The following is a 13,918-nucleotide window of genomic DNA, read 5'->3' as shown; positions in this document are numbered from 1 at the left end:
GGCAAGAAGTTGCTGTCGCCTGTTATTCAGTCTATGATTTTAGCTCATTCTTCTAACTCATCCCTCTCTTATCCCTTCCTTTGAACAAGCATATTCTCCAAGATTTCAAGCATGAGAACTTTTTAAGACCCTATTCTCACACCAATCATCTCTTTCCCCACGATTCCAAATTGCTGAAAGCTCTGTTCACTTACTCTGCAATAGGCTGCTCTGCATGGATTTTTTTTTTTTCAATAAAAGTGTGTTTTGGAGTCTTGGTTAAAAATCTACTTTTAGTGAGAGAGCCCTCTGGGCACCTGAACTAGCGGTTTCAGAATCAGAAGTTGTGGTGCTTTTTAAAAGGCCTCCTCAAATCTTCCCTGAAGGGCAAAATAAATCATTGTCCCTATCAGCGACAGGTACCAGAGAACTGGGATTGTCCCTAGAGTGCCTGTTCTAGGGACATTTATTTCTCTGCCTCCTGTGAGATTTCACTGTAGTCCAAAGCAATTTCAATTCATTTATTGCTATGAATTGAGCAATCTGTATTTTAAAAGCCTGCATGCAGCAATGTGGGTTGTTACTCCACAACTAATTGTAGGCTAATAAGTGTAAGACTCCTTAGCAGCTAAATGTTGTTTTCAGCTGTTTACATTTCGATGAAAAGGTCAGGACTGCCTCATAATGGAACAGTCTCCTGTTAAGACAGTGCTTTTTGCGTTCTTTAAGCATTTCACTGTATTCTGAAATGATGTGCTTTTGAGAGAAGCAGGGTTCAATTCTATAAAACTGATCTCTACTTCATTTGCTTTCAGGGTGGAGGAGGCTGTTATTTCCACTTACTTTCCAGTCGTCCATCCAGTCATGATTGCAGTCTGCTGTTTCCTTATCATTGTTGGAATGCTGGGATATTGTGGGACAGTGAAAAGAAACCTCTTGCTGCTTGTATGGGTAAGGTTTATTTTTAACCATCCGTATGTCGTTCAGTTCACGCTTGATCAAAGAGGGGCTTTTTGTTGTTTGTGAAAGCATGTTAATAATCTTTACATGAGTTTGCCAAACCCTGCTCGCACGGCCCTACTCCAAGGAGCCGGGCCACATGAGCCTTTGCTGAGCGCTTAGGATGCTGTGCAAGTCTCCCGAGCCCTTGGCAAAGTGCATTTTCTGGAGGCCCTGGAAAACATGCTTTGTTTACACCTCTACCCCACCCACCCCGTGCCAACCTTGAATTAAGAGGGCCTTTAAGGTCCTGGTTGGCGGAAGGTGGGGGAGGGAAGTGGAGCGCCATTAGAGTGGAGGGAGAAAATATGCAATTTCCCCAGCCTTGGGGAAATCGTGTTTCTCCCCCCACCCTCGTGCCGATGGGGGCCTTAAAGGTCCTGTTGGCATGGGCAGGGGAGAAATGCAATTTCCCCAAGGCTGGGGAAATTGCATATTTTCTCCCTCCACTTTGGCATCAGCGTAGAGGGAGAAAATGCGCAATTTCCCCAGCCTTGGGAAACTGCGCATTTCCACCCCGCTGTGTTAATGGCAGCTGCTATTAATGCAGTGGGGGGAAAAGGACAAAGGTCATGCGTCAGGGCAGACCTGTGCGCGATTGCTCTCGAAGGCTCGAAAGCAGTTGGTCGTGGGCCTGTCCTAGTGCTCCAATACTATCTTGGGCCGGCCCTGCTTGATACCTTTTCTCACAGAAGCTGTAGAGTGCTAGGGACGGAGAACCCAATTCTGTCTTCTGGCTGTTGGTTAAGCCTTGCTCGCCAGTCTGCTTTGGGGTATTCTGCATTTAGCTGTAGTTCTATGTGAGAGGAACCCCATGGAAAGACCAGACACTTTTGCTGGTGTAATGTAGATTAAGAGCTCCAGGAATGTCTATGTCTAGCCTTGATTTGATGATGGGATTTAGTCTATGGTTTACAAAGCTCTGAAACTGCTTCAGTTTTTAGGTTTTGTGTCTGGGCCTGTACCAGCTTAATTTGAAATACTGTGTCTTAAGGAGTCATTGCAATCCACAATCTGGATATAATATATAGTATAATGTTGTGCATCAGACACCATTCTACTATAGTTTGTCAACAGAAGGATGCCCAGGAGTGGGAATTTAACGTGAATTATTTTGAGGATTTCCCCCCACTTTTAAAACAAGCTCTTAAATCATTTGGGTGTCTTGAAAATTGTAACCTATTATTGGTCCCCCTCTCCCCTTTTTAAAACCTCAGACTAATATTCTGTTTATCGCATCTTTTCTAAAAAAAGAAACGTGCAGTGTGTTCAAATAGCAAGTGATTTAAAACTGGAGCTTAATCCTTTCTTTCTGTGTTTATTTAAAATGCCAGGGGAGCATAAGAATCAGTTACTTCTCCTTAACACAAATCTGGAAGTAAACACATGTACTGTGTGTAGAGCAATCAAGCTTCATTAAATCAAGCCTAGACATTCCTGATGCTCTTAACCTACAATATTTCACTCTCAGGAGCCTGAGAACCAGCTCCTGCTGGTCCAACTGATAAGAAAATAAATAAATGATCTTTTCCTAAGTACGCCACACTTCTTGACTAATTGTTAAATAAGCAGTTTGCTGTTGTATGGCGGAGATGTGCAAGTACCAGCCAATAGTTCATTCATCACACTAATCAGAAAAGAAAAAAGCAACGGCTCAACAAAACAAGCTTTTATAAAACCAGATGAACTGAAAGATAAAAAAACGTGGTGTGAAATATTTAATCTTTCCAATTCTTCCTTTTATTTTTCATTCTGAATCTTGCCAAGGATTGAAGTCGTTAAGCACACATTAATTTGAATACATCCTAAAGTTAGATTTAGAAAAACAAAAACACTCTCAAGAATTTCAGCCCAGACGTGTCTGTCTTCCATATGTCCTGCCAGCAGGAGCTTGGCAGGGTGAGAGTAGGGCAGAGGCAAAAATGCCTCCCATTGCTCCTTTTCTTTACTTCTTGGCTCATCTGAATTACCTTGTTGTGGGCAGGATGGGCTTTGGGATCTTACTGAAGTCCCAGGAAATGTGGGTTATAAGCTTGTTTTAAGTCCCTCCCCTTTGTACACACCGCCCCAGGCTTTAGGATCCTACAGATTTATTTATTTATTTATTACATTTCTATACCGCCCAATAGCCGGAGCTCTCTGGGCGGTTCACAAAAATTAAAACCATTCAAAGTATAAAGCACCAGTATAAAACCATAATATAAAATACAATATAAAAGCTCAACCAGATAAAAACAGCAGCAATGCAAAATTATAAATTTAAAACACCGAGTTAAAATTTATTCATAAACTCATAAAATGGTGGGAGAATAAAAAGGTCTTCACCTGGCGTCTAAAGGCATATAATGTAGGTGCCAAGCGGACCTCCTTTAGGGAGCTCATTCCACAGCCGGGGTGCCACAGCAGAGAAGGCCCTCCTCCTGGTAGCCACCTGCCTCACTTTCTTTGGCAGGGGCTCGCAGAGAAGGACCCCTGAGGATGACCTTAGTGTCCGGGCAGGTACATATGGGAGGAGGCCTCTCCTCCTCCCTCCCCTCCTGCCCCCTTTTTCCCCTCCCCGAGCTCTTCTGATATCGCTGTAGAGCAATTGTTATGGTTCTTTCCACAGTGGCTGCAAGGGTGGTGGGGGAACAAACTGATCTTGAATTCCCCCTCCCAAGATAGTAGAAATGTCTACTGTCACAGGAGGTGGGATCCACCATATCCTGTGGTCCCTGGATGTTCTGTTAATGGATGAATTTATCTCTGTCAGAGAGGACAGGTTTAGCCCTCATTCCAATAATATTTCTGAATATTCATTTTGTAGAAGGGGACCCTAGCTTAGTTGTAGAGCACACACTTTACGTGCAGACAATTCCAGGGATCCCCAGTCAAGAAAAGATGTGAAGGACCTCTGCAGGAGAGCCACTGCCAGTCAAATACTCCTGGGCTAGATGGCCTGGTGCAGGGCAGCTTTCTAGGTCCTATGTAAGTGATGGGCTGTCATTTGTTTATGTGATGAAAAGTGTAACATAGTTAGCCTACACCAATAAGATGAAAGAATAACTGGTTTATTTCTTGATATAGTTCTTTTTGGCATCCACCTTGTAGTCAGACTCAAAAGTACAGGCCTGGAGCATCCTCAGTTCCAGCTATTCTCAATGAAACACTTTTGCCCTTTTTTTTAGGTGGCAACAACATAGACACATATTACAAAATGTGCTGCATTGTGGGAAAGAGGGATGGGTGGGGTGGAGGGCATTATTTTGGAGGGCATTACTGTTGGGGGTTATTGTTGGGTGAGGGTGACAGCCAGGAGAGAGTTGGGAAAGGGAAGAAAAAGAAAAGGCCATTGAGGCGTTGGGGTAATATTTTCAGGATGCTGGTAGGAAAGTTGGGCTTAAAGGATGAAGTGGGAAGGGAGAAGACAAATGCCTGGAGCCCTTCCTACAGCCTTGTACAACTAGCATCCTCCAGATGTTTTAGACTACATCTCCCATCATCCCTGACCATGGGATGTGTTGCCTGGGGATGATGGTGTTGTCATCCAAGACCTCTGGAAGGCAGCAGGATGCAGGGGGATGCCACCAGACCCATGTGGTCTCCACCTGTGAAATGCCATGCTTCCCTTTCTGCCTGTGAAATGCCATGGGCCTGTTGCTGGTAACATTTTCATGAGCCACTTTGAGAGCCCAATATTGGGATTACAAGCAGAGTATGATGGTTGTATCCAGTGGGATGTATCCAAGTTAGCCTAACTTAAAGCCCATTCATTTAAGGCAGTGGTTCTCAACCTTTTTTGCTCCATTCCCCCCTTTCACCATTGTTCAGAATATAATTCCCCCCTTCCCAAGATAGTCTCATAGCATGGCCCCTTTTACATTCTCAGCTCCCATGCTTTGCATTGCCCCTTTAAGTGGGAAGCTTGAAACTTCTAGGATTGTGAGGGGGGTGGGAAAAGAGAGCAAAGGCCTGGCTTTTGCAGACGACATGACACTTTTCTGGGACGTTTTTAATAACATGTGTAGGAAGACATAATCTACAGGACATCATACTTTGCTGAATAGTGGTCCCAATTCCCCCCCCCCCGAACCCTAAAATTCCCCCAGGGGGGAATTCCCCCCTTGTTGAGAAACCATGATTTAAGGGATCTACTCTAAGTAGGACTAACATTGGATACAAGCCTACATTTTAGATAGAAAAAATGTGTTTGTTTGTTTTTAATCCAGAACCGAAGGGCAGAATGAGTGTTTTTTATTATTATTATTATTATTTTTAATCCAAATGGAGGCACTGTGAAATCTGGATTGTTCTGCGCTTTCTTCCTCAGGCCATCAATGCCTTCATTGACTCACAAAATGCAACCTTGTAATACACTGTAACCCAAATAGAAGCCTTTTGGTTTAACGCAAGATGTAAGTCTAAACTGAACTGACATGTTTAGCCTCTCTAACAGCATTGGGAAGCCAGCTACAAGACGATAATCATTTATCATCTGCTTCTGCCTACATACAGTCATTTGACAGCAGTCTAAATGGAAAGATTCCAACTGAGAAGGTTTCCCTTTGGCTAAAATTAAAGCTAGGTGCATCTGTAGGGATTGGATACGTTGATTGCAGATTCTTTGGCTGAAACATTGAAGGGTCTAGTAAACAGTTAATAAGCACCACCAAGGAAGCTGAATTGTACCTATAAAGTGAAAATGACCACCATTATCTGCCTAAATTGGATCCCATCAATGCCACAAATAACTTCTTCAATCTTAAAACCTCTAAGGGCTCTGAATGTTTGACCCTTTAAAAGCTGTTATTTGAATTCTAGACCTTATAGCAGGGGTACACAACCTAGTGCCCTCCAGATGTTTTGGAGTACAGTTCCATAAGCCCCAGTTAGCATGGCCAGGGATTATGGAAGTTGTAGTCCAAAACATCTGGAGGGTATCAGATCACCCACTCCTGTCTTACAGGTATCCCCCTGTTCAGTTAATGCTAAGCATGGTGTGGACATAATTATTCTTTCGAAGTATTCTGGTAGTTCTGTTTCTACCTGGCAGTCATTTCCAGAAGGTGATGCTGGGAGACCTGGGCTCTGTGTCATAGCAATTGTGCTATGGAATTCCTTAGGACTTCATCTTATCTCACATGCTATTTAACATCTACATGAAACTACCATGGGGAGATGATCTGGAGCATCGTGACAGTATGCTGATGTCACCTAACTCTATTTCTCCTTTTCATCTAATTCATTTGAGATGGTCAAAGCAATTCCCAGAGAACAAAGGGAAGAATCTCCACTCAGTTTTCAAATAATAAAAAAGAGAGTCAAATAATGGTTCTACTGTGATGTAAATGCCACATCGCCTCAGTTTTGTTGCAAATCATCTATTTTAGACAAATAATCAGGGTGATATAAGCATAACAAAAGGTGTAACTAAGTGGGACACTATAGTTACCACCGTAATACACATCCAGTTATAACATGCATATACAAAGATACATGGAGGTGAATGCCCCAATATGACAAAAATCCCAAACTACATGTACTGGTCCAGTACACATAATATAACAAAAAAAGCAATTCCCAAGCATCATTCCTTGGGGCCCAGTACAGCTACCATACAATTTCATGAGTCGTGCAAGAAAAGCTTCTATTTTAATTCTGAAATTACATTTTCTACATTTATGAAATTACATTGTGGCTTCTTTACTTCTACCATGTCCCCAGCTATGTGTTGTTTTTTTTGCATTTTTTGCTTAACATAGTATCTGGCTTATTTTTGGTCGTCCCCCGCTCCCCACTTGTTAGACCAGTGTGACCGCAAAATTTTATAAACCAATAATACACATCAAGCCGGTATTTTCTGGCCTTCCTTGCAAAATCATGGATTAACTTCCCAAAGTCACTGACTGTCTTTTGGAAGCATTAGATTGAAGTCGCATGATACAACTGGCAGCTTTTCCTCATTTGTCACAGATATGTTGGAATCATTTTCATCTTGTTTTTGATCATTTACTTCCCTAGTTAGCATATTGCCCAAGGTAGACTTCAGGAAAAACAGTCGTGGAAAACTGGTGGATTGCTTGGTTCTTTTAGTTCCCTTTGTTTAACAACCTTACATTTCTGGATGCCTAATTTGTATTTATTGCCAAACATGGCTGTATGTGTCTCTGTGTGTATACTAGGCATTTACTCACATGTATTTTGGGCCTGTAAATCTTATCACTAGGGCCAGATCTATACCAAGCAGGATATATAGTCACTCTTTTAAAATGGTTTGAAAATGGTATATGGAATATGTCCTGGGCCTGAACAGTTGTCAAAACCATTATAAACTGTTATAAATTCTGCCTAGCATTCGTTCCCACTCTCCCTGATTGTTATGGTCATTTGTCCTTCCCAGCTGGGTGTGTGTATTAAACTAAATGTTACGTTAATTGTGTCGGATGTAGCTTAACTTGATTGTTTCCTTTACTTTCCTGTAACTGTGTGTGGCTCTGATGTGGATTGGGACCAGTGTACACTGGGAGGGGAGGATTAAACCTTCCCCTCCCCCATTTTCTTACCAAAAGAAAAAAGAAAAAAAAAAGGTTTCCATTGGAGACTCCACTTGTTTCCCCGCTCAGTGTGTTCTGCATTCACTCTTCCTTTTTGTGTCCTCTTCTTACATAGTCTGTGACTATCAGGTGACGTTCGATGACAGTGACTGATGGAGCTGGCTTCATGGCAGGATCTACACTACTGCTTTATAGCGGTATTGACAACAGTTGGGGCCCATGGCACATTCCATGTACCATTTTCAAACCGCTTTCAAAGTGTTGTATCCTGCTTGGTTTAGATCTGGCCCATGTTTGACAGCTGAGTGCCCTCTGGTGCCCCTTCTCTGTTGCTGAGCCTTGGCACTGCATCCTGAGCAGGGAGCTGCCATCTTAATTTCCCATGATGCCCTAGAGCAGGCCGGAGGAACCGGTAGCTCTCCAGGTTTTGGTGGACTACAACTCCTAGCCCCACCAACTATTAACCTCGTTGACTGGGGCTGATGGAGATTTGAGTCCAACAGTAACTGGAGGGCAGCAGGTTCCCCACTCCTGCCCTATAGTGATGCTACTTTGGGGGAAGTTAGAGTGGCAGCTAGACCCAGCCACTTGGCTAGAAAAAATACCAAGTGGGTTCCACGGCAGGCATCAGCAGTGGCTCTTGCCAGGGTGTTGGGACCCTGGCAGCTGCCCAAGGATGACGGGTCCTGGTGCCAGCCCTGGTGCATGATCACGGCAGTGCCATGTGTACTGTAGTGTAGTATTGTCACCTATCTGTCTGCCAGCACCTGGGGTGGGGGGGCTGCCCAAACCAAAGTCTTGCAACCTGGCACTAGTGCTTTTGAGTCTGTGCTCATGCTTTTTGTCTGTGTGTGTCTGCATGCGTGCCCCTGCTGTCATCTTGGATCACATTCCGCTTAACATTAGAGTTGCATTCTGAAAGTGGTTTACCGCTCTCCATCGTCTCCTTTCCATCTTCAGATCTACGAACAGTAAAGCTTGGGAGAAGAAAGGGATGGCATCATGTTCAGCCTGCAAAGCACAATCTTTCAAAATGCCAGCCTGTGCCTTGAAGTCTGTGTACTGTCTTTCCTCCTTCCAGGAGGAAGGAGAGCCCTGCCACACGGCCTCCGGAGTGTAGCCCTTTTGAAAACACAGAGAAATATTTCTGAGGCTGCTTGCTTGGTGCTTTCTGTCTCCCATCCTTTTAAGCCTGGAGCTTGCTAAAACAACTGGGCAAATGTCATTTTCCTTTCTAGCCTAAATAGCAATTAGGTGATCAAGAAAGTGGCTAATTGGAAGCCTGGCTTGAGTAGCTACTGAACAAGCTAGCATAAACTCAGCTTTGTGGAGTGATTAAATGTGGCTAAATGCTTGAAGATCCCTCTTCTAAGGAAGCGAGGCGGTGCGCTGAATTGCTCTAATGGGAATTTTTGTACTTTACGATATAAACTTCCAGTGAAGAAGCCTTTAGGGGCACATTTAAAAGATTTCCTTGGGTAAAGACGGCATTTCCCCCTGAACTATCTACATGACTTTTGCAACGTGCACAAATGCTTTGTCTTGTCCAATGATTTTGCGAGCCATGAGTCTTGCTCATTTCAGTAGGGGCCAGTACACAAGAGTAAGGTTTAAAGTGTTCGCCGTATGATTAAACTAAATTCTTCATTTCCATAATGCTAAGCTTCCTGAACAGCTGTGAATTGACCTCACAGTTGCTGTGCAAATAGAGCTAATGCAGTGAACAACAGTTTATAGTCCTATTTTTCAAAGAACAGACCTCAAAACCAAAACCAATGAAATGAGGCAGATAATGGTGGTTATTCTCCTTTTACATCAGGGGTGTTGACCCATCTCTCTAGCGAATTCTCTTTTGGATATGAGCCAGTGTGGGCATAATGCATAATGCATAATGTAGATAACAGTCTGTCAGTGGACTACTGAGAAATTTCTGGTGGACCACACAATAGCACCAGCTGGGCATTAGGGTTCTTGCAAAGAATGCTGAACTGGGTAAACCTTCTTGATTGATCCAGCACAGCCACCTTGCTGAAGCTAAGCAAGACTGGGTCTGGTCTGTGCCTGGATGGGAGACCACCAAGTGCTCCATCTAGAGCTCCACAATAGAAGAAAGGTGGGATATAAGTCAATAAATATCCTGGGCCTTTTTATACAGAAAATTCATGCCACAACTATTGAAAGAACCTCAGTATACACTCTTGTTTCATAAATTGAAAACACTTGAGTGGACAAAAAAAAGTAGACCAGACCACACAAAAGTGAAATTGGCTTACCCTGGTGTAATAGACTGAGTGTTGGATTTGCTCCAGGGAGATCTAGATTCAAATCCCCATTTGTCAAGGATCATTCATAGAGCTTCACAGCCAAGTCTCATTCTCTTAATGTAGTACAGCCTTCCCCAACCCAGTAACCTTCAGATGTGTTGAACTGCAACTCCCATCATTCCCAAGCAATGTTGCTTGGGAATGATGGGAGTTGCAGCCCAACTCATTGGGTGGGGCTCCAGGTTGGAGAAGGTTTGCCTAGCCATTCTCATGAGATGGTTGTAAAGATGGTTGTCAGTTTCTCTGAGCTCCTTGGAGAAAGGTGGGATACCAATGTGATAAAGGGGTTTAATAGGGTCAGAAAGGAGTTGAGTATTTCTGCCCACATATTTTCAGGAGATCCTGGTTCAAACTATGTATGTTTAAGGACAATGTATGTTTAAGGACAATGATGAATTGACTATTGTATTGATTGAGATTTTGCTTCTTCATAGCGGATAGTTGGATTTATGTGTTTATTTATTTATTTTTACACTGAATTTTGGGAGAATTATTTTTTCAAAAACTGAATAATCATCATCATTACATTTTGGATTGTTTCAAATTGGAAATGTAGGAATCATCATCATAATATAGTGCCATCAGTGTGCACAGCACCTCAAAGAGTAAAAGAGGATAGGTGTCTTCCTCCAAGAATTTACATCCAAAAATCAGATACAGGCTAAACAACAGTGTAAGTGGAAACCAGGGTAAACAGAGGCAATGTGCAGTTGCACAATTACAGTCTGAGTTATAGTAGGGCATGAGAACAACAACAGACGCTTCAGAAAAGTTAGTGTACTCCCAATGGTAAATAACATCGAGAGTGGTAGCCATCCTAATCTGTTGCAGTGTTAACAACAAAGAGTCTTACAGATTCTTAAAGTCTAGCACATTGACACAAGCTTTTGTGGATGAGAGCCCTCTTCATCAGACCAATGGCTAATGCCACCTAAAGAGAAGGCCAAAGTTTGTGACTATCTGTGCCTCCCCTCTCCCAATTCCAGATGTGAAAGTCTGTGCTGTGGTTCCTCAGTAATGTGGAAAATGTGCTCTTCACATGCTTAGAGACACTTTCTTCTTATTGCTGTTCCACATACTACAGGGCTGAGTTTTGCTTGAATACGCCCAATCATTAGGAGTCATCTCCACAGAGTCTTCTGTCTCCTGAAATTCTTTATCGTCTTGATTAGCCAATAAAAACAAATTGGTTTGTCATTATTTGACAAAAATACAACTGTGAAGGTTTTGGTGATCGAATGAAAAAACCAACAACAACCTCTGAGAAAGTACTCTTTTGTTGCAGCCAACAGAAGCATGTGTCCCAGAATTATTGCTTTCCTGTGGATTTGTATCTATACAACAAAGAAAATCTGTTAGGAATATATATCAGAGCTGACGGCACAAATCTCTTTACTAATAGCCTTTATCGGAAAAATGGCAGAAAAATAAATATTGTTTGGCAGATAAGCACTGGAAGGCCCTTATTGAACAGCCACAAGATTTGTATTTTAACATTTACTTAACACAGCCATGGTACAATGAATCTATAAATTGGCTTGTCCCCTTCTATGTAAGCCAGACTAAAATGTGCAATAACTTAGTTTAACAATGACTAAGCTGAATCAGATTGTACAGATAGAGCCAAATGTGTCATTGCAGCAGATAAGATCCAGAGATTTGTATATCTTGGTAGCAGAAGATGAATGGCTGGGAAACATGACCTGTATTTGAACTGGTGTTTCTCACCATAACTTCTAGAATGAATTATTTCTGTGTGGGGATACAACCGTTTCAGTGTGTCTGGTAACAAGAAAGAAATCCTTACCCCTCCAGTTGCTGTGGAACATGGGCAGGAGGGTGTCCTGTTTGTGGGTTCCTGGTTGATAGCTGGTCGTAGTCTTGGCTTTTTATTTGATTCCTCGCTCTCCTTTATTCCTCATATTGAGGCAGTAGCTAAATCCTGTCGTTTCTTCCTGTATAATATTGCCAGGATTCGACCATTTTTGTCTGTCTCTTCTGCCAAGACTCTTGTTCACGCACTGGTTATCTCTCGGTTGGACTACTGCAACCTTCTTCTCTCTGACCTTCCTTCGTCTCACATCAGTCCGCTGGTCTCTGTCCACCACTCTGCCGCCAAGATCATCTTCTTGGCCCGCTGCTCTGACCATGTCACTCCACTTCTGAAATCTCTTCATTGGCTTCCAATTCACTCCAGAATCCAATATAAACTTCTCCTGTTGACCTTCAAAGCTTTCCACGGTCTAGCTCCTGCCTATCTCTCCTCTCTCATCTCACACTATTGCCCCGCTCGTGCTCTCCGCTCCTCTGATGCCATGCTTCTCGCCTGCCCAAGGGCCTCTACTTCCCTTACTCGGCTTCGTCCTTTTTCTTCTGCTGCCCCTTACGCCTGGAACGCTCTTCCAGAACACTTGAAAACTACAAACTCAATCACAGCTTTTAAAACTCAGCTAAAAACTTTTCTTTTCCCTATAGCTTTTAAATATTGAGTTTGTTCTGACCCTATACTGTCAGCTTCACCCTACCCGGTGCCTGTTTACACTTCCCTGTGCCTGTTTGCATTCTCTTCCCCTCCTTATTGTTTACTACAACTTTACTAGATTGTAAGCCTATGTGGCAGGGTCTTGCTATTTACTGTGTAATCTGTACAGCACCATGTACATTGATGGTGCTATATAAATAAATAATAATAATAATAATAATAATAATGGTCGGCCACTGTGTGAACAGAGTGTTGGACTAGATGGACCCTTGGTCTGATCCAGCATCAGGGCACTTCTTTTGTTGCCTTGGGACTGAATTTAGTCCTCTGTTGTGGCATTGTCCACCATAATTGCAAATATGGTGTACTAAAGGGAACCATTTGGGTGCAGTCTGAAATACCCAGTAGTGAGTTTTGCCCGTGTCGTGGGAAAGTACCCACAGCACACCACCTAACAAGGTCCTCCCAAATTTCCGGGAACAGAATCCTACACAGACCTGTAGTTGTACAACACAGATCTGTGCAACACAAGGATCTGCAGTTGGAGGGGTAACTCTGAGTCACCCTAGTGTGCCTCAGGAACTACTTACAGATGTACATTTCTAAACAGAATTTCTTTGGATTGCTACTATTGCTATTTATGATTGGACCACAAGTGCATGAATTCTTTCTTTTTATATTCAACCCCATACCTCCAGGGTACCCTTTTGATACTGTCCTCCCTGTGTTGTCATATCTTCTGGGATGTTTAAGGCATATATCTGTTGCTTACTTTTCTTAATGATACGGAGGTGGTAGGCAAACCAATGCCCCTTTGGAATCTGCTGCCTGTCACTTGGTTGCATGACATGCCCTGGTCTCTTCTCTTCTCAGTCACTAACACCCTTCAACAGCTTTGATCTTTAATCATCACTCCTTTTCACTCTTCAAACCTTCCCTAGCCTCTTACTTGAGACTTGGAGAAGAAAACGGTTGCTGTCATTGTGTTGCTGCATAGTATGTAGTCCTGCTCTTTCTATTCCAGAAACCTCTTTAGTCGTACATTCAACAGGCTTTCTTCATAATTGCTAGAACTAGACATTTCACGTAAAAAAGAAAGAAAGATTCTCAGGAGTTTCTTTCTCTTGGAAGATTAAAGCTCATGGTCATCTGATGAAGCTGAGTGGCTAGAGATTCAGGACAGAGAAAAGAACCTCTTCAGACACAATATGTCATTAACATTTGAAATTCGCAGCCATGAGATGTGCAAAGGACCACCTGCTTAGATGGCTTTAAAAGGGGATTAGACAAATTCATGGGGGATAAATCTCTTAGATGTTACTAGCCATGATGGCTAGGTAGCATCGCCACATTCAGTAGCAACATATCACTGAATACCAGTTGCTGGAGAGCACCAACTGTGGAGGGCTATTGCCTTCATGTTCTGCTTGTGGGCTGAACTAGATGGACCTTTGCTCTGGATCCATCATGGTTTTTATGCTATTTACAGCAGGGGGTGGGCAGGAGGTAGATCTCCAGCTATTTTGGATTTCCAACTTCAAGATGTCTCCATCAGCATGGCCATGATCAGGAGCGGTTGAAATCCAAAACACCGGGGATTG

The 13,918-nt window shown here is 42.9% G+C and overlaps 1 protein-coding gene across 2 annotated transcripts in view; it reads left to right on the top strand.

The window, feature by feature from the left end:
- The window catches only part of TSPAN12 (tetraspanin 12), a 75,551-nt gene that overhangs the window by 32,865 nt on the left and 28,768 nt on the right, over positions 1-13,918 (top strand). For both annotated transcript variants that reach the window (XM_063134058.1, XM_063134057.1), the window contains exon 4: positions 795-930. In XM_063134058.1, coding sequence (XP_062990128.1) covers positions 795-930 — 136 coding nt within the window. The remainder of the gene's footprint in view (positions 1-794; positions 931-13,918) is intronic.

This window comes from Elgaria multicarinata, chromosome 9 (genome assembly GCF_023053635.1).
Source record: "Elgaria multicarinata webbii isolate HBS135686 ecotype San Diego chromosome 9, rElgMul1.1.pri, whole genome shotgun sequence".
NCBI lineage: Eukaryota > Metazoa > Chordata > Lepidosauria > Squamata > Anguidae > Elgaria > Elgaria multicarinata.
The sequence above is the reverse complement of the archived record's forward strand: the minus strand, read 5'-3'. Positions and strand labels throughout refer to the sequence as shown.